The sequence below is a fragment of the Geotrypetes seraphini genome, chromosome 9 (genome assembly GCF_902459505.1).
Source record: "Geotrypetes seraphini chromosome 9, aGeoSer1.1, whole genome shotgun sequence".
Taxonomy (NCBI): Eukaryota; Metazoa; Chordata; class Amphibia; order Gymnophiona; family Dermophiidae; genus Geotrypetes; species Geotrypetes seraphini.
This window is the reverse complement of record NC_047092.1, coordinates 79,339,387-79,360,084: the sequence shown is the minus strand read 5'-3', so window position 1 is coordinate 79,360,084 and position 20,698 is coordinate 79,339,387. Positions and strand designations below refer to the sequence as shown.

General features: G+C 44.8%; 2 protein-coding genes across 3 annotated transcripts in view; one reads left to right on the top strand and one right to left on the bottom strand.

Moving 5' to 3' along the window:
• The window catches only part of IRAK3 (interleukin 1 receptor associated kinase 3), a 55,872-nt gene extending 44,632 nt beyond the window's left edge, over positions 1-11,240 (bottom strand). The window contains exons 1-2 of one of the 2 annotated variants that reach the window (XM_033959634.1): positions 10,668-11,240; positions 1,274-1,456 (exon numbers count right to left, since the gene is read on the bottom strand). In XM_033959634.1, the coding sequence (XP_033815525.1) occupies positions 1,274-1,456; positions 10,668-10,791 (307 nt within the window). In that variant the 5' untranslated portion in view covers positions 10,792-11,240. The other variant, XM_033959635.1, reaches the window with a different exon arrangement.
• Positions 11,241-11,340: 100 nt separating this feature from the next.
• TMBIM4 (transmembrane BAX inhibitor motif containing 4) overlaps positions 11,341-20,698 on the top strand; it is a 69,262-nt gene continuing 59,904 nt past the window's right edge. Inside the window, exon 1 of the mRNA XM_033959633.1 lies at positions 11,341-11,547. Coding sequence (XP_033815524.1) covers positions 11,457-11,547 — 91 coding nt within the window. The 5' untranslated portion in view covers positions 11,341-11,456. The remainder of the gene's footprint in view (positions 11,548-20,698) is intronic.

Here is a 20,698-nt window from a genome sequence, read left to right as displayed (position 1 = left end):
TTGGAATATAGGTTCAGGATGATTGCAGATTGTAGTCTGTAACCATGATGTGGAAGATGCTGATGTCATGCCTGTCATGAATGGCAGTCTGTCCTGTTCCTTCTGCACAGGCTACCTTCCCCAGAAAAGCTCCATCTCCACCATTTCCTCTTTTCCTGCTACTCTTTCTTTCCTCATCTTGCTACTCTCCAGTGTCTCCTCTCAGGTTCTTCTCTTGTTCCTCCTCTCTTCTTGTCCATTGCTCATCCTCCCTTTCTTTCCCCCAGTTCTCTCCTCTACTGCTCTTTCTCCTTTCCTTTCCCCCAGGTACCTCCTCCTCTAATACTTCTTCCTGTCTATCCTCTGCCTTCCTTCCTCAACTTCTCTTACCCAATAAGCTCCATTTTTTTCTAGTACTCCTCTCGCTTGACATACACCTTCCTTTTATCCATTCTTCCTCCTTCACCCCATGCATCCTTTCCCATACTCCCTCTTTTCATACTCAACATCTACCCCTCCCAAGCACCACCATTTTCATTCCACCTCCTTCCCTGCACTTCTTCCCATCTCCATACCTTCTTTTTCTACCACATTCCCTCCTTTCCTGCTTTTCCTGCCCTCCAATGTTCCTCTTTTTACCCTGCCTCTCCCCATGTTCTCTTATTTCTTTTTCTTCCTCCTTCCTCTCACATGCTCCCTCTTTTCTCCAATCCTCCTCCTCCATGTTTCCCTCTACACTTTCTCTACTATGCTGTCTTCTTTTTGCTCTTCCTTGTTCCCTATGCTCCTTCCTTCCCTATACCCTCCTCTTCTTCAGGCACTGTCTTTGTGGAGGGATGCTGGTGCTTCTCCTCCTTTCCACCCCCTCTCCCAGGTACCACTTTAAATGTTTGCCAGTGTGAGCAGCATCTTCCACTTGCTATTTGTACCGGCCTCAGCTCCCTTCTGACTTCACTTCCTGGAAATGGGACCAGAACATGACGTCAGAAGGGAGATGCTGCTCATGCTGGCAAACATTTCAAGAGGTATGTGGGAGGCAGGGGGGCACTCAAATGGCAGGGAATGGGGGGGTGTATGGTGTGGAAATGCTGGGCTCTGATCTCCCTCGCTGTGCCACTGATTTCATTTTCCCCTGCTCAAAATTTCTCCTTTCAAACTAAAATAGTTTGAAAATTGACTTCCATATTTGTTTAGATAGCATTCAAAAGAACAAATGCAGGCTAAAATCTTAAGACAAAAGAAATTTACTATATACTGACTAGAGTGCATTACAAGAAACAGAGCACGTTCATACCTTGCCTTGTGAATAAATGAATGGCACGCTTGTGACCCATTTTCTGAAGAATCTGCAGAAGGTCACCTATAGTCTTGTTTTTCTGTGCCCAGCTCCAAAGTAATTCTCTGGTTCTGCTTTTACCCTGCTCAGCATACTTTTCAATCTTACGAAATTCCATCCAGTCAGTAGAAAGCTGTTCAGCTATTGAAATCAAACATACAAAAACTCAATGTCCTGAAATTTATTGTTTTACTTTAGAGGCAAATCAAAAATGATTATTTATCAATGCTGCTTAAAAAATAGAGGAACGAGAGAAAGGGATCTTGAAGGTGACATTTGGGAGTTTAGTTATTTACTTTGGAAGCTGACTTTTAGGCATCCTTGGAAGTATGTGATTCATTTGGATTTCTGGGAAACTTTTATAATAGCTAAAATGGCTTCTCAAGCTAGTCCTCAGAACACACCCATCTAGTAAGATTTTCAGGATACCCATAATGAATATGCATGAGATAAACTTGCATGCACTGCTTCCATTGTACCTTATTTCATGCATATTCATTGTGAGTATCCTGAAAACCTGATTGGTTGATTGTGTACCAAGGACTGGGTTGAGAACCCCTACCCTGTAAGCTTTATTTTGATCTGATATTGCTGCAGGATGATGAAGGTATCGTAATTTAAATTCTTGTTTTTACTTACTAGCTTGATAGTGAAGTGAAAAGACTATATTCTGAGAATGAACAACAAAAGGATTAAAGAATGACAATACAGACATGTGTCCAACTGAAAAACAATTAAACTGAACTAAACAGGCACACTGAGGCAGCAATATACTGCTGAAAACATCTTAACCAAAATAACTAAGTGGAATACACATGAACATCTAGGGGGTAATTTTATAAAGTCTCTTCATGCACATGTGGCCACATATGAGCATAAATAGTTTTTTTATAAAATATCAACGGGCTTAAACGTACATGTCTTTGTCAAGCAGGTGTGTTATTGCTAGAGGGTATAAGCAGGGTAGAGCTTGCAAGAACATGCATTAATTAAATACTTTAATCAGCATATGTACTTGCAAAATTTATGTGCCAACATACCTGCATTCAAGGCATGATTTCTGCCACATACACTAGTATTTTATATAGACACATATGTGCCTCTATGTAAGTTTATAAAAAAATGCCTATGTAGATGCCTACTTAGGGCCTGTTTTACAAAGCTGCGCGGCAACAGCCCCAAAGCCCTTTAAATCTCTGTGGGCTTCGGGGCCATTACCGCAGTGGCCTGTGATAAACGGCTTTGTAAAAGAGGCCCTTAGTCTCTTAACCTAAGTACCCCATTATAAATTCCTAGATTTCAAAGACCCAAACATAAAGTAGCATATGCTACCACAAATCACCAGGAAGGCATCAAGGCAAATACAGACTCACACGGTTATGGCAGGTGCTTACTGGAACAAAAAAGGTGATGTCATGCACACTAATGTATCAGCAAATGCTAATGTCCTGCTGCTTACCTCACAAAGATTTTTTCCTGTCAACTACCATCTCTTTTTTCAGGGCTCGTCTTCTCTCCTGTGCTCTGCTGTCATAGCTGGTGCAAGGGCAGCAAGCAGCAGAGGACCCCTCCCACGCCCTCTCCTCCATTAACTATCAGCTCAACAGAACTCTCTCTCTGAGATTTTACTAACCTCTACAAATCCTGATGACCCCCTCCAATACCCCTCCCATAACAATCCTGTAACGCCACATAATTATACTTCCTACTTTTAATATAAAATGTAATTTATATTTATGTTCATTTGAATTTGCTATACCATCCTTCATCAAACACATCAGAGTGATTTACAAAGTAGAGAAAAGGAATGGAGTAGAAACAGAATAACTTGGTGATCAGCAGTTGAGGGACAATACACATTACAATGTAAAGGCCTCTTGAAGTACTCCTAAATAAATGTTTTGATACTGTCTAAAACTAAGGGCTCCTTTTATCAAGGTGCTGTAGGCGGTTAACGTGCGGAATACCGCGCGTTCAACCGCTTGCTGCGCTAGTCGTTAATACCTCCATTGACGAGGCGGTAGTTTTTTGGCTTGCCGCGGGGGTTAGCACGTGATGAAATGTCTAACGCGTTAACCACCATAGCGCACCTTGATAAAAGGAGCCCTAAGAGCTTTACAGGAATGGAGGATAAAGAAAAAAGTGCTGCTCTTTTCATTAGGTTTAGTTTAGTTTATTAATTTTTATACTGCCTATTTATCTAATCAGATCACAAAAGAAAGAAATACATAATTTGCAAAGCACAAAAATAAAAACACAATAAAACAGCACAACATTATAAAAATACAAACATGTAGGTGCTCATTTTTAAAGCACTTAGACTTACAAAGTTCCTTAGAAACATATGAGGGAACAGAGGGATAGATTGAAGGAAGAGGGAACAGAGAGATAGATTGAAGTTAGAACTCAAGCACAGTACTGGGTAGAGCTAAGAAGAAAATTAAAAATTTATATGGAACTTTGTAAGTCTATGTGAGCCTCATAATAACCCAAACTTCAGAACTTCTTATCTTCCTTTAAACTGCAAGATATAATTGTCTGTCTCAGATTACTGCTGTACAGTACTGCATACTTCTAGAACACTTCACAATACAAATGTGTTTTGAACCATTTTTAAATTGTACAGTATCTCATTGTCCTAATGTATACTGGCAGTTTCTTCCACTATATTGGACCTGCAAGTGAAAATGTGTGTTGCCTGGTCTCTTCAAAATGAACTTTACTTAGCATTGGGATAGAAAGGCAGCATGAATATTCCATTGGCAATCAGTGAAATTGTTTTAAAAAAAGGGAGAGCTGCTCAAAATATGTCAAACTGCTGTGTTTGGGATAATCTGCAGCACCTTAATACTGAACCTTTGACATTACAGTAATAATCCAACTCACTAATCCCCAAACTTTGAACTGTCAAAATCTTCAGCAGGAATACAACCCTTCAATCTACTTAAGCGATCATATTCCTATAGCATTCCTAAATTATGGAATCAACTCCCTCCTGCCATTAGGGCAATCAAAAACCTACTGACCTTCCGGAAAGCAGTAAAGACGCTTCTTTTCATGGACCGGATCAATTCTGTTCTCAAACTTTGACAGACCTTGCGTCAACGTACCTTACCTCAAAACACTTGTGCCTGCTAACCACTTCTTCTACCGTTCACTGCAGATATGTTAATACCCATTTGTGACTCTATGATTTATTTTCTTAGATTCTGCAAAGCATGTGTTCTTAGTCACATTCTCTATAAGTTGTAAGATACTGATTCTTGTGTTTTGATCCTGTAGCATGTTATTGACTCTGTAATGTACGCATCTCTGTTCCTGAAAACTTTGTGTATGTATCCTTGTAACCCGTTTTGGGCTCCAGGGGAGGACGGGCTATAAAAATGAATAAATAAATAAGTCAAAACCATGCCCACTTTTAACTATGTACTTTGGACTACGCATCTATTTTTCACAGAATCACACTTTACGCGTTGTGTGCCTTTCTATTAAGTCCAATTAATGCCAATTATGAGGTATTAATCGCTAATTATCAGTACCGATTAAGCCTATTAATCAATTAGGCACCTACATTGGCTTGGTGCACTGATATAGGCACCTAACTTTAGGTGGACTTTATAGAATTTGGGGGTTAATGCATAAGATGGAGAGAAAAGGACAGGTAAAGTTACATTTGGATGCTTATAGAAGGATAGCATTATTTTTTGATACCAATGTAAGGACAGACATGGGACATGGATGATCTCCACAGAGTTCATTGAGAATGGAAAAAGGGAAGCATTGGGTAAACTCAACATATACTTGGCAATAGACTGTTAATGTATTAAGTTGAAAAGTGTTCTTTAATAAAGTTGTTTTAACATGAATTATAAATATATGTATCTTGACTTTTTTCATTCTGTCTTTAAAAACCACAAATAACATTTTTATTGGGCTGTGAAATTATTTGAATATGTTAGGTAAAATAATTCTTTGGGTTTGTGTGATTGTTAGAATCTACTGTTTCCTTTTGATTGCAACTGCTGCCTGCCGGAAGTGGCTACAGGGACTGGGTAAAATGCAGACTTCGCGGAATCCACGGACCTTGACGATCTTAACCATACGCCCTTAAAAATCTGCTCATCTCGGGGGTGAGCAGAATCTGTGAAGTCCGCAGGAGTTAAATCGAGGATCTCTGTGGACCCCATATCACGGCTGCTTTCATTTTAAGGTTTTGCGCTTTAGCTCCGCAGGATCCGTGGGGCTTCCAGGTAGAAGGCATTTGGGACACTAGGGTGCAGAAAAGCTAAGCACAAAAAAGGGAAAACTAGGGTGAGACTCCAGTATTCAGTACCAGCAATTCCAACCACCAACAGAAAAGAAGCCAGCAAAGGTAGATGTTAAAAAGAGGATCTCGTGGACCCACAGACCTAAAAGCGCATGGCCTTAAAAAGAAAGCAGCTGTGACGTGGAGCCTGAAGGGATCCTCATTTTTTAACTTCTGTGGACCTCACGGATCCTGTTCACTCTACGGATTCTTGTTTTAACTCCCTCAGACCTCACGGATCCCGCTCACCCCTGAGATGAGCAGATTTGAAGGGTGTGTGTTTAAGATCCACGAGGTCCGCATTTTACCCAGTCCCGTGGTTACATAATCTGCCTAATGGTTAAGGCAGTCCTGATGGATGGATAGATTATACCACCAAGTCGGCCACCAACTCATGGCAACATGCTCAGTCAATTGTTTAGTAAGGGGAGCAGACTGTCCCAGGTGCCATCTTGGAGGAGGCGCTGGCAACTTTCCACCCCCCATGCCATGCTCATGCCCTCCCTTCGGCCCCCTCTCTCCCATGTGGAGCAGAAGGAGTGGAGGGACGGAGAGGTTGCTGTGGGCACCTCCTACCCTTCTATGCCACTGCACACAGTGAGGTATCTACCCTGTGATGTTTCATGGCAAAGTACAGGAGTGATTTGCCATTGCCTTTGAAGGCAGTCCTGAATTCACAAGGAAATCAAGAAGTTACATCCAGAACTGAAGAAGTCTATTTTCCAGGATGCATGACTGTGCAAAAAACAACAACCCAAACCACTCATGTCAAAGTTTCCCTGCCCCCCTAACACACGTGTCAAACACACAAGACCCGCAGGCTGAATCTGGCCCGCCTGGCCGTTTTATGCGGCCCGCAGTGACTGTGCACCTGACACTACACTGTAGTGAAACCCTCTCCAGGAACCTCCTTGAGTCCCGACTCCCCCACCTACCACCTCCCCACCGCTGAAATTTAAAATCTTCGGGCAACCGGCAGCACAACGAAGCCAGTGACTGAATTGTGTCAGTTTTGAGAATTTACATCTGCTGTCTATATTTTGCACTGTTACATTGCATTAGTGATTTTTATTCCGCCATTACCTTGCGGTTCAAGGCAGATTACAGAAGAGAATTTCTGGACATACCAAGAGGCGTTACATAGTAGAGCGGATTGCTTCAGAGGATTGAAATGTTTCATACGTTGATAGTTAGTCTTCATGGAAGAAATGTATTTGTTTCTATTTCTCTGGTGTGTACTGCATGCAGAGTCTTGCATCTTAGGGTTTCGTTTGTATGTATTAGTACTTTTAGTTTGTGGTCCCGTATTTGCATAGGGGTTATCTGTGTTCTGCATGTGTGACCAAAGCCAAGCGTTCTGGTAGGAATGAATGTTGAGAAGCATACAGTGTGCTTTGTGTAGTTTAATTTTGTGGTTAACCATTATGTGTTGTTAATAAGATTATATTGTGCGTATTGTGACAGGGAAGCTCCTGTCACTGGTTTAAAACCTGCTTTAAACCCTGCCACCGAACCAAAGGTGCCTATTCCTAAGCCAAGGAAGCTGCCCATTAAGTCTGTTCCCAGTGCTAGGATCAGGCAGGCAGGACAGAATGGAGAAGAGGTGGCAGAGAAAGGCAGAGTACCTGTTCCAGGGCACTATAATCCCTTTTATAACTCAGTGGGTAATTTTCTAGCTAAACCTCTGGTGAGGAAAGCTGTCCCAGTAAGGGTTAAGGAAAGGGGTGGAGCTGAAAGGCAGAAGGACCTAGAGCAGGAGTGAAAGCCAGCCTGCAGCATAAAACAGAAACAGCTGAGAACACTCTGTGCCTCACAGAGCAGAGGGAAAGGCTAGGAGCTCTCTCTTACTGCCGAGAGCTAGGGAACTCCCTGTCCCACAGCTCTTCCAACCTAACAAACTGTTGCTTCCTAGACAGAGGCTCATTGGAAAAGAAAAGCTTCCTGAACAGGGCTGGCCAGCTGCTGCTTCTGAGGAGAATATGTACCCAGCTTGGGAGAGCAGGGAATCCCTTATGGAGATAGAGGGAGAGATCTCTGAGGGAAATGAGATGGATTGCAGCTCTGAAGCCTGGGACCTTCTGCCTGATTACAGCATGAGTCAGTGAGGCACTGTGTGGGGAAAAGGAAGGAAAGTTTGCTTGGAACAAAAAGGCTAATGTACTTTAAAGCCACAGTTCTGTCCTTAGGCAGGACTGTCTAAGGCAGGGGTGCCCACACTTTTTGGGCTTGCGAGCTACTTTTTAAATGACCAAGTCAAAATGATCTACCAACAATAAAATTAAAAAAAAACACAAAGCACACTGTACGCATAGAAAATGTTAATTATCATTCCTATTCCAGGGTTTTTCAAAGAGGTCAAAGCAGATGACTCTATGCACTATCACCTCAGTAACAACCATACAAAAATAGACAAATATACCCCCCTCCCTTTTTACTAAACCCCGATAGCAGTTTTTAGCGCAGGGAGCTGCGCTGAATGCTCAGCGCTGCTCTCGACACTCATAGGCTCCCTGAGCTAAAAACCTCTATTGCAGTTTAGTAAAAGGGGACCTTAGTGTAAAATATAGACAGCAGATATAAATTCAGACACATTTTGATCACTAAATTTAAAATAAAATCATTTTTCCTACCTTGTCTGGTGATTTCATGAGTCTCTGGTTGCACTTTCTTCTTCTGACTGTACATCAAATCTTTCTTCCCTTCTTTCAGCCTGTATCCTTCCTCTCTCCTCCAGACCTCATTCCTTCCCCCAACTTTTCCTTCCTCTTCCCTGCCCTTTCTTTCTCTCTGCCTCCCTTTCTTTTTTTTTTCTGTTTCTCTTCTTTCCTTCTGTCTCCCTGCCTGCCCTTTTTCTTTCTTTCTCCCTGCCCTCCCCCAAGCCACTGCCACTGCCATCGGGGACCATGACCCAAACGCCACCAATAACAGGCCCCAAGCTCTCCCTGCTTCGGCCAACCAGCATTCCACTCCCCGACGTCAATTCTGCCGTCGGGAAGAGGAAGGCTGATCAGCTCAAGATCGTGATCAATCTATTGGGGAAATGCTGCCGGGTCCTGCCTTCGCGGAAACTGAAAGTAGGCAGGACCCGGCAGGAAGAAGAGGAAATGCTTCATTTACTTGTCTCCCGCCTTAGCCCGTAGCGAACGCTTGCTTCAGGGCTCTCAACATGTGCGTGCCGGCTTCCCTTCTCCCCTCCCCCCCCGACATAACTTCCGGTTTTGGAGGGAAGAGAAGAGAAGCCGGCACGCACACTTTAGAGCCCGGAGCATAAGTTCGCCACGGGCTGGAATCTCCAAGCCGTTTTTTTTGGGTTTTTTTTTAATGTTCAGCAGCGGCAGATGACAGCTGGGCTGACCGCCCAGCTAAAAGGCCCTAGGGAGAACACTCAGAGGAAGGCTGATCGCCTGTAGATCATGACGGCAACATGAGTCTGCGATCGACTCACGTTGCCTTCCTGAGCTACTGGTCGATCGCGATCGACGTGTTGGGCACCCCTGGTCTAAGGTATGAGTGTTGGGGGTGTGAGTGTGAGGCGTGGGTAAAAGCCAAAAGTAAAGTAAAACCCCTGAATGCAAGCCTAGTATAAAGAGTGGGGGAAGGGTGAATGCTAATTAGCCTTTAAAAAGGGAGAAGAAAAGCCTAGAGGGAATTCAGTGACCTGACATTACACATCCCTGATAGTGGGAACTTTGGGTGGGGACTTTAGACCATTAAACAAAGGATGGATGGTTCCCAGCCCCTACCCCGTAATCAAAAGGGTAGTGGGGCAGGTGGGGAGAACTTCCTGAATCAACCACAGGCACAATAAAGCAAGTTTTAAAGGAAAAAGTTTTGGGTTTATTTTTGTTTTCCTGAATGCAGCGTGGACTTGCTCTGAAGGAGAATTATTGTTTATGTAAAATATTTTCCAAGCCCAATCAGCTGATGTGGCTGCCTAAGACCCAGTGTCATTGAACTGGGATAATAAAACTTGAACTATCCATTATTAGTGGAGTTTCTTTTCTGTTGTGGTTTCCCAGCGTGGCCCTCCAAGGAGCACTCAGACTTGCGCCTGGGGCAGGAGCCAGGTTGCTAGCGCTAGGTTTAACCCTGGCCCCGTCACAGTATATATGAATGAAAAAAATGGGATTACAATTAGTACTATTAGTGGGGCAGGGTCTGAGGCGGAGCTTTCAGGTCCCCCTAAACAAAAAAGCATTCCACTGCCTATGCCTAGAATAACTATTTGAATAAAGTTGGGATTAAGTATAGTAACATCTATGAGGTGAAAATAACCAGGTGGATCGCTGGAATGGTGTCTCAGGGTGAGGAAGGATCTATACGTCTTCTAAGGCTAAGGGCTCCTTTTACAAAGGTGCGCTGGGGCCTTAACACATGCAATAGCACGTGTTAAATTCCCGAGTGCACTAGCCACTACCGCCTCCTTTTTAGGAGGTGGTAGATTTTCAGCTACGGTAATCTTGTGCATGCGCTAAAAACCCTAGCGCACCTTCGTAAAAGGAGCCCTAAGTATCTTAATAAAAAATTCAGATCACAACTTAACCTGTGTTTTAGATTTTGGCCCCTTATGTGATTGACCTCTGCTGCCCTAACATGTCCTTGTGGCTCCAAACATCCCAAAATTATTAGGATGGAAAAACACATGTACAAACAGAATTACACAATCTCATAAACCATCTCATCTTTTTTCCCTTCAGAAAACAGGCTAACAAAATGAAAAATAATCCTATCTACATCTAAATAAACAAAGAGAAATAATAAATATACTTTCAATACAAAATAAAGATAAAACACATTATTTGCAGAAACAAAGAATTTGGTAAAAGCGCGTATTCATTTAAACTGTCCTCCAATCATTGCAATTATTAAACATTTTTCATAACTGTATATTTCTACAATATTTACCAAAACATGCAAAATGTTGGTGATGGCTGGCGGTAAGATGAGACGATACCACCAAAATATCCATCTGTTAAAGGAAAAGTCATCTTTATAGGTGTCAATGGTTCTCGACTCTGGTTCTAAATTCTAACAACTCGTACTCACCCAGGCCTCTCCACCCCAAGTCCCCATCACAACAGTCCATAATTTTGCAGAATTTCTCCATGGTAGAAGGGGCGACATTGAAAAGAGAAGAGGAGAAATCGATGCTCTGCTCCTCCCCTGCCATCTTCCAGGGAGCTGTACTAATCCTCTGTATCCTCAGTGCCAACCCCAAACTCCGCTCGCAGGAATTTCCTACTGAGTACTGACGCCCCTTACTGTAACTAACAACAGAGCTCAAGTGTTGCACAAGGACGGAAAAACCCAAAACGAGAGGTTGTCAAGCAAGAAGCGACAGTCACAGGAAACAGTCACGCTGGTTTTGCACAATAGACCAAAATAAATGAAAAGTACTAAGCATTTTCCCCGTAAACTCACATTGAAACATATTCCTTAATAACAAAACAATTAAGAGGTAGAATGATGTGCTCGCCTAAACTACCCAGACTGTATCCATATAACCCTCAAGCTACCAAAGCATCTTTCGTCCTCACCATTCCCATTTCTCTCTCCAAAAAGCACAGTAAACCTTAAATTACATTTAAAAAAAAAAAAAACCCAAAGTTGAAAGTCTTAAGAAAACGGGCTTGTTAACTGATGACAGTTTGCAAAAGATTTCCAGTACTGTATAGTCAACCACATCAACAATCGATGTTGTCTTAGTATAGACTGCACGAGGCCGTGCCGAAGCTTATCATCTACGCAGTGTACGATTGAGCGTTCCTGACCCGGAAGCTGGTGGCTCAGCTCTTACTCTGTGTCCTGTTGACGGTTTCGGTTGCTCTCTGCGTTATGGACACGGATCGTTATCCCAGATCGTCTATCGAAGATGACTTCAACTACGGGACTAACGTGGCCTCCGCCAGTGTCCACATCCGCATGGGTGAGTCCGCCGCTGTGCTTCACTGAGAAGAGGACAGGATCAAAGGATTCACGCCGACCTATCTGAGGAGACCGGGCCCTTGGTGGGGCGCGAGCGGAGTGCTGGGGGGTCAAGTTGCTGTCAAAACATTTCTGGTCGCTTTCAACCCAGTCTTCTTTGTAAAGAAATTGCTACCATTTATTACTTATAACGTTAGTCTACTTTAAAAATAATCAATAGAAATACAAAAGAAAAGAAGTGATATCTTCTTTATCGGACTAACAATAGGTTTTTGGCAAGTATTCAGACGCAGAGCCGCTTTCTTCAGATAGGTTATGATGGGGCTACCAGATTTCCTCTTAAAAAAAAAAATAGAGGACACTTGGCTCTGCCCCCAGCCCTGCTCCGCCCCCACATGATCCTGTTTTTCCTTCCCTGAGTTCCAGGCTATGTCTAGATCAGGGGGTCTCAAACCCAAACCCTTTGCAGGGCCACATTTTGGATTTGTAGGTACTTGGAGGACCTCAGAAAAATATTTAATGTCTTATTAAAGAAATGACAATTTTGCATGAGGTAAAACTCTTTATAGTTTATAAAGTTTATTAGGATTTTATATACCGCCTATCAAGGTTATCTAAGTGGTTTTACAATCAGGTACTCAAGCATTTTCCCTCTCTGTCCCGGTGGGCTCACAATCTATCTAATGTACCTGGGGCTATGGAGGACTGAGTGACTTGCCCAGGGTCACAAGGAGCAGTGCGGGGTTTGAGCCCACAACCCCAGGGTGCTGAGGCTGTAGATCCAACCACTGCGCCACACATTCCTCCGAGTTTATTTCAAGTTTCAAGTTTATTTAAAATTTCTTATACTGCTTAAATCTTTCCAAGTCTTAATAATAATATTGTAATTTATAGCTAAAGAGACATAATCAAGAAACTTATTTTACTTTTGTTATTATAATAAACATACCGAGGGCCTCAAAATAGTACCTGGCGGGTCTCTGCCCATGCATGGATGTCAATGTGATGCCATCATGTGGACATCTGCAAGCGCAGAGGCCCTCCAGACGTGGCAAACTGCAGACAAATATCTTCTTTTCCTTAGCAACAGCAGCAGATGAATCCAGAGACCAATGGGATAGCACACATCTACCAGCAGGCGGAGATAGAGAAACTGATTAACAGGTGGTCCTATTGGCTGGCACTCCTCCTGTATCTCCAGTATGCTCTATCTCCAGCAAGTCATGGTCACTATTCAACTAGCTCCTGAATTCTGGCTGTGACTGGAAAATTATTTTTTCCTGTTGAGGTTTCTCTTCAGTGAGATGGCAATTTTATTTCTCCTTTTGAGGTTTCTCTTCAGTGAGACAGGGGTGTCCGGTTGAACGCTGCCGGCTTTAGGGGTTACACCTGGGCCCCCTCAGGTCCCTGCCTCACCCTTCCTCCATTGCTAGAGGGTTTGACTGGGTCTCAATTTTTTTTCTTTCCCTTCTCTGTTTAAAAAAAAAAAAAAGGGAGACCACAGTTGCTACATTCTGCCCTGTTAGTGCTGCACAACCAGCTCTTACTGGCTTCAACTGGCCTTAACAACAAGCTTGTGAGTATGTATGTGGTTTTTACTATTGTTTGAACTTCAGGTTCTGTTTGGGAGTCTTAGTACTGTGGGTTTGGTCAACGTACATTTAAGGAATGGATATTTTATTGAGGCTAAGTTTTATGACTAGAAATCCGTTGAGGAAGCCGGGACTTTCCCGCCCTTTGCATGCATGCGCTTGGTTTCCTTGTTGGTTACAGCGTGGCAGTAGTGGTGCGATTTCATGCTCGCACTTGTTCTCCTCGTTGGGTTTCAGTGCAGCAGTAGTAATCCTGTTTATTCCGAGGCCTTCTTTCGTAGGTGTTTGTTGTGGCCATGTACAGCTGATTGTGCAGGTGCTGGTTTATAGCAGCGCGCATGAGATGGGACATGTTTTTTCCAGCGCTGTGGGAAGCACTGCACCATTCTTCTAGTTATTCCCTGAGTCTGATTTTCTTTCTATGCAGGCCGCAGCAGGGTAAATTTTGCGGGGCTTGAATCCGACTATGTTTCTAGGAGCGTTGATGCAGCGGCCACGTGTCGGTGAGAATCAGGCGCGGGCTTGGGTCTCCGGCGATGGCGGGAGAGCTGCAGCATTCCGGTAGTTTATTTCCAGCTGACTTTGTTCAGGGTATGCTGCGGCTTCTCTCCTTTCCGGTTCAGACAAGTTGTACGTGTTTCACCAGCTTTGGGACAAGCTTGGGCAGATTTATATGTCTATGTCTGTGTTCCTGCTGTATTCACTTGAAGGAAGCTGCTAGTTTAATCGGACTTTGAGGTTAGCACTCAAGGGGATTACCAGAGAAACTCTGACCTTTGCTAGATCACCCAGTCTCGGTTTGTCTCCGGACTGGGTCGACATATGGCAAATCACGCCACAGTGAGATCAGCAGTAAGATAATGCCCTGTATTTCACACAGGTATCTCATTGTCTCTCTTGGGGTCCCTGCATATTGAGCCTTTGTCAGTTGGTAACTGTCCTTCTTATTTGGGCCTCTGTGCTGCGCTGCATGTGTCTAGTAGTGGCATAGGATATATATGCCTAAAGGTAGTACAAACAGTTTCCAAGTTCAGGCTGTCTCTATGGGCATAATGACACTTTGCATCTTCCTGCAGCCAGGACTCTCTTTCTCTATTTCTGAGGGGCCCTGGACTTCAGATTTCCATGTTTATCACGCTGGTTTCTCCTGTCGCCATTTTCTCATGGCACATGCTAGATGGACCCCCCGATCAGACAGGAAGGGCTATACAGCTCCTTCTAACCAGGAGCCAGTTACCTATTCTATCAAACCCGCGGAAGAGCACGCGCTATGTGGCTGTTAGCCTCATCCCTGAAGCTCTCATTAGCGATGTGAGCTTTGTCTGATACCTGTTAGGATGCTGTTGTTTTCCACGGGGCAGTAGATGCAGCATCTTGATTGCGTCTAGTACATATTCACTTTAAAGGACATACGTATTTCGCTCATGTTACATGGAGTTAGTACTGTTTTCATGGTTCCAGTATACTCCTCTTTACATTGCAAAACTTGATTTTTCCTAGGAGAATTTCTTTCTTCTTACAGATCCTACAGTTCTCATCCTGCCGTTCCCCGACCTTCTGCACTTCATTCTGAGGGGATCTTGTTTTCTTCCAGTGACTCTTCAGGCTTTCTCATGAGGAGGAAGATGCTATAATATCAGGTCAGGAGGCTGTGAACATTTTCAGGATGCTTGCAACTTTGCATCCTCCTCAGGTTTCCGGTTCGTTCTTGGAGTCTCTATGTTTTGTGTTTCCCTTTTAAGTGTTACTGGTCCTCAGGGTAGTTCTTGTAGTTCTTCAAGAACTAAGGGACATTCCACTTACTGCATGGTGCCCAAGACGGGGTCATTGGGCAGACTGGATCCCATTCTGCTGAATTAGTTTCTCAGGGTTACACATTTCTACAGAAAAACTGGGAGAATATTTACATTTTCACTATAGACTCCGAATCAACACTAGGTTTGCTTGCCTCACTTGGAGCAGCGCTTTCGGTTTTGGCACGTGCCATTTCGCCTACCCAAGGCTTCACAAACATTTTAGAAAATGTGGGCAGTGGTACTGTTTTGGCACTACCAGGCGATTCACCTACTTTCTTCTTGACTGACTGATTCGGACGTCTTCCAGTCAGGCCATTTGACTGACACGAAAAGAGTGGTTTCTTTTCCTCAGTTCTTTGGACGTGAATCATCGAATTTGCACAGCGCTCTTTTCTCCTGTACTATTTATAGGTATATTGGGGAGATGTTTTTATTCATATAGGAGAGAAATGTATTTCTTTCCAGAGATTAGGGTCACAGTCTCAGGTTTGCATTCTTCTTCAGTCACCATGACCAAGAGTATGGAATTCTGTACAGGTTCTAGGATCCATGTTGCTGGCTCCACTGGGAACTTCGGCTTGCTTTCATATTATAACGCTACAGCAGTCGCTTTTGTTCCGGTGGTTCCCGGTATCTCAGGACTCCAGTTATTTGGTAGGCTGCTCAAGCATTGCTCTGTATGATTTGGTGGTTCAGCGAGATTTCTCTTTTCAAAGGCATGCCTCGGTCTCATAGCTCATGGTCACCAAACATCCCGGACTGTCGGGGGGCTCGGTGCCTTCCATCCTCAGCTCCAGGAGTCTGGTCTTAAGAGGCGACTCAGTACTTGTTCATTCTTCTACTCTGGAGCATGGTCAGGCTACCGTTTCTAGAGCTTCAGACCATTCTTGCGGAATGACGCTGAAGGTCTTTTCAGTCAGTATTATGATGATGGTATTTCTCTACAGCCTGGGCAGTAGGTGATGTACTCAGTTGGCGGGTAAAGTTGTGGTTCTACTTCCTCTTCTTTTGGCAGATCATTTTATGAGTAAGGAAAAGAGTTTGGATAGATTTTCTCTTTGCGAAATCTGAGCATGGCCCATTTATTGTTTGTTACAGTGTACAGCGCTGTGTACGCTCTAGAAAGTGTAAATGTTAGTAATAGTGAAATCTTCTACATCCTGGAAAGTTGAATGTTAAAAATGAATGCCAAAGATGGATGTAGAATGCAACAAAAAACTGACTTCAATAGAAAAGTGTGGTCAATTAAATATATAAAATGCTCAGAGACATGAAACTCTGAAGGGAAGGCTGCTAAACCTCAACATTTGCACCCTTCCAGAGTTCTTTTTTGGCACAAGAGTATTGCCAGGGGCTTAGCGTTCAATTCCCTTCAGCTTCAAGTGCCATTCTTAACTTGTTACAAGGGCTAGGTATACTGCTCTTCGCTTATTTCTCAGCTTCATGTAGTTCAGTTCCTAAACGGAGTACGGTATATTCGTACACCTCTTAGAAAGCCCTGTCCGGAGTACAGTCTTAAGGTATTTCTTCGCAGTTTACCGAAGGCTTCATTTCATCCTTGTCTTTTGAGACTCTAAAGGGCTGTGCCATTGAACACGGGGTTTCTTGTGGCCATGGCTTCAGCTCGGCGGTTTTCTGAGTTGTAGGCCTTGTTCGGCGGGGATTCCTATTTCTGATTTACAAAATCTGGGGTGTCAATTCGGACGGTACCACAATTTATTTCTAAGGAGGTGTCATCCTTTCTTTTATGACACTCTCACTTTTCCTTCCTTCTTCCTGGGAGGAGAAATGGGGAGCCCTGCTTTTATTCACTGCATTTTTTGAAAGTGCGAAGTGTTCTCCGCGAGCTAGGTTTTTAACGACTTTTAGTTGTTTAATCACCTTCCATTTTTCTGCTTGCTCTTTAAATCTATCTGCTTTTCCATATCTTCCCTTCCCATCTATCCATGTGTACCATCTTCTCCCTCTTTCTTCTCCCCTATTCCCATCTATCCATAAACAGCATTTCTTCCATTTTTTTACCTTCCCCACTCCTCCCATCCCTATACACCATCTCCTCCCTTGCTCTCCCCTTCTCCTTCTTTCCCATCCCTCCTATACCTGTGTACCATGTCCTTCCTCTCTCTCCCCTTCCCCTCCATCCTTGAATACCATCTCCTCCCTCTCTTTCCCCCTCTTATGGTCTGGGATATTTCTCCTGTCCTTCCCACAGTCTGACATATACCTTCCCTCCTTCATAAGAACATAAGAAATGCCTCTGCTGGGTCAGACCTGAAGTCCATCGTGCCCAGCAGTCCGCTCACGCGGTGGCCCAGCAGGTCCAGGACCTGTGCAGTAATCTTCTATCTATACCCCTCTATCCTCTTTTCCAGTAGGAATTTGTCTAATCCTTTCTTGAACCCCAGTACCGTACTCTGCCCAATCACGTCCTCTGGAAACTCATTCCAGGTGTCCACTACACGTTGGGTAAAAAAGAACTTCCTAGTATTTGTTTTGAATCTGTCTCCTATCAACTTTTCCAAGTGCCCTCTTGTTGTTTTATTATTTGAAAGTTTGAAGAATCTGTCCCTCTCTACTCTCTCTATGTCCTTCATGATCTTATAAGTCTCTATCATATCCCCTCTAAATCTCCTCTTCTCCAGGGAAAAGAGACCCAGCTTCTCCAATCTCTCAGCATGGTTTTCCATACCTTTTATCAGACGCGTCGCTCTCCTCTGAACCCTCTCGACTAACGCCATATCCTTCTTAAGGTACGGCGACCAATATTAGACGCAGTACTCCAAATGCGGGCGCACCATTGCCCTTCTCCCTCTTTTGTGGTCTGGCATCTCTCTGTCTTTCCCTTCCCCTCCCCCTCCCCCTGCCTTAGTTAGGAATCCCTCCCTCCTTTTTTCTTTCCCTGGTCAGCCATCTGTCTTCTCCCCCCTCTCCCCCCCTTCCCTTCCCCATCCAGTGGTCTGACAGCTCCCCCCTCTTCCCCTCCTCCCATGGTCTGGTATCTATTTGCCCCTTCCCTTTCTTCTCCTGCAGATCAAGCAAGGTACCTAAGCACGCCCTAAAGCGACAGTCCCATCTAGGTCGCCAATTGAACAGGGTAACTTACCAAACCCTGCCCTTAGTTGCCCGGGAATTATGACAATTGCACAAATCTTTTCCAGTCGGTTATTTTTTATTAGCTTTGACATACACTTCTCCCTCCTTATTCGTGGGGGATACGGGCAGAGCTGGACCGCGAATGGTGAAAAACCGCAAAAATCCGGCTCTGACCCACCCCCACCTCCCTTCCGCCTTCCCCCGGCATCCCGACCTTACCTGGTGGTCTAGCTGGTTTTCAGGGCAGGAGCGATCTTCCTACACTCCTACCTCGTGTAGATAGCCATTAGGAAATGGCTGTGGGGAGTTCCCGTAGTCTCTCGAGAGACTATGGGAACTCCCCACAGCCATTTCCTAATGGCTATTTGCACGGGGCAGGAGCGTAGGAAGATCGCTCCTGCCCCGAAAACCAGCACTCCCAACCAGCAAAATGCACTATCCTGCAGGCCGGAATTCAGCTCCTGCGCACTACCACGGACAGGTGCCCGATGCCCAACTCAAACGGCCAGAAAACAATTGCTCCCTCGTTCCCCATGCCACCGATGCCTCTGTGTCTACAGCGGAGCGACTGTCCCGAACAACGAGGCCTGCACAAAATGGAACACAAAGCCCAAATGACTCACCCAGCTATCCTGCACGACACAGCCAGGTAAGGCCGAGATGCCGGGGGGAAGACAAAAATATGGGGGTTTTTCCTCCTCCCCCCAAAAAAAATCACGATTATGTGAAATCGCGAGTAGGGAATGGGGAGGGGGAAGTGTAATCAACTTTCATTAGGCAATTTGGGCAAAGGAGACCCATCAGGCGTGAAAATTGCACCTCTCCTGAAGCAATACATGGTCTCCGGGAAACCCCTGCCACCAGGTTCACTTATATACTTTTGCAATGCTTAGTATGACATCACACCTGTCAACCAATCAGCCAACAGAGGCTGTCCTTAGGTTTGAACAAAGAAATTTCTTTTAATATAGTTACCAGGCTCAAAAACAGTTTTAAAAATTATATATCTGTTCACAAAACTTTCTGCATATGTATAAACATTATAGTATACCTCCAGAAACTTTGAATCCAAAACAGCTTTCTGTGTCAGGAGAAAACTTGCTTTGGAACAACTGACAGTTTCAAGTTTCACTGACACACACAAAACCCATATAACCTTTCTTACTGGAAATTGCTATGTGGGCTAAAGGAGCCTACCCTTCACAAGTTTCTATGGTAGGCTAGCTGAAAGGTCAGATAGGTCAAACTGCAGATGTGTTACTTCTCAGGATTTCTTCAGGTTTCAAATATATAAAGATATGTTTTCAAAACCCATTCTATGTTTGATATACATTCACATTCATAATCACTCATGGGATCCCATCATCCATACACACCACACACAACACGTTTATTCAATATGTCATTAAAGCATATTTTAGATCTTTAGGCTTTCTTGCCAGGAACATCTTTTTCACTCAGGCCATGAGGTTTCTCCTATTCCCCCTGGGCATGGCAGTTCACACAAAGAACACTAGAAACCCAGGCCTTTTTTAAGCAGGAAACCTTCAGTATGTTTTACACCAAGAAGAGACACAAAGAACGACTGAAAACAAAATGGAGTCATATTAATACAAAATGGAGTCATTAATCTAATATAATAAAACCCTTAAGTGCGCATGCGCACTCCTACCTGCGTGATCTGTAGGTTCGTGGCTTCGCATGCGCAGTGTGGTCTGATGGTCTGCAGCCCTCCCCACCGCCCGCTCCTGCACCGGTGATAGTATCTCTGTCAGCATCCCCCCCCCCAGCACTGCTTTCAGCTCCTGCTGCATGGGGCCCATGCTGTTCAGTCTAGAGGAACCAGCTGGGCCGAGCCAGCCAACAGTACTGGCGGGAGATACAAACTGCAGAGAAAGGAGGCGGGACTGGCGGCTTCATGCACGGCACGCACTGATGGCACGGGGATCCAGTGAGAGGAGGCCAGCATCAGCGACCTGACTACCGCCGAATCAGAGACCAGACCCTCCCCAACCGAAGCCATACACCCGCTGCTCACCCATGCCCCTAAATTCCCATGCAGCCGACCTTGGAATCGCGCAAGGGATCCCCGCCCTGACCGGCTCCTCCAGGCCAACAACGCGCACGGGGCTAAGATGGCCGGCCGAAGCACCGGATCCGACGTTGCAAAAACGGGGGATCCTCCGCTGTGCCAGTAGCCCTGCATGCCGCTCTACCTCCGATGTGAGGACCAGCAAGCCAACGAAGAGGAAAGCACCGCCCATGGCGCACGATGTACAGAACTGGCCCCGCACACTGCACAGGGAAGTGGAGGGGGAGGGAAAGCTGCTGCACAGGGAAGTTGGGTGGGGGAAGGGAAATGCTGCTTCACAGGGAAATGGAGGGGGAGGGAATGCTGCTGCTGCACAGGGAAGTGGGGGGAGGGAAATGCTGTTGCTGCACAGGGAAGGGGGAGGGAAATACTGCTGCTGCACAGAGAAGGAGGGAGAGGGATAGGGGGCCAGGGAGAGAACTTGCTTTGCTTCGGGGGGAGGGGTGTGCTGGGGGAAGGGAGCAATCTTGGTTTGCTTTGGGGGAGGCAGAAGGGGGCCACAGAGAAAGACAAAGAAAGGCAGGCAGGCAAGGGGCCAAGGAGAGAGACAGGCAGGCAGCGCACAAGAATGAAAGACAG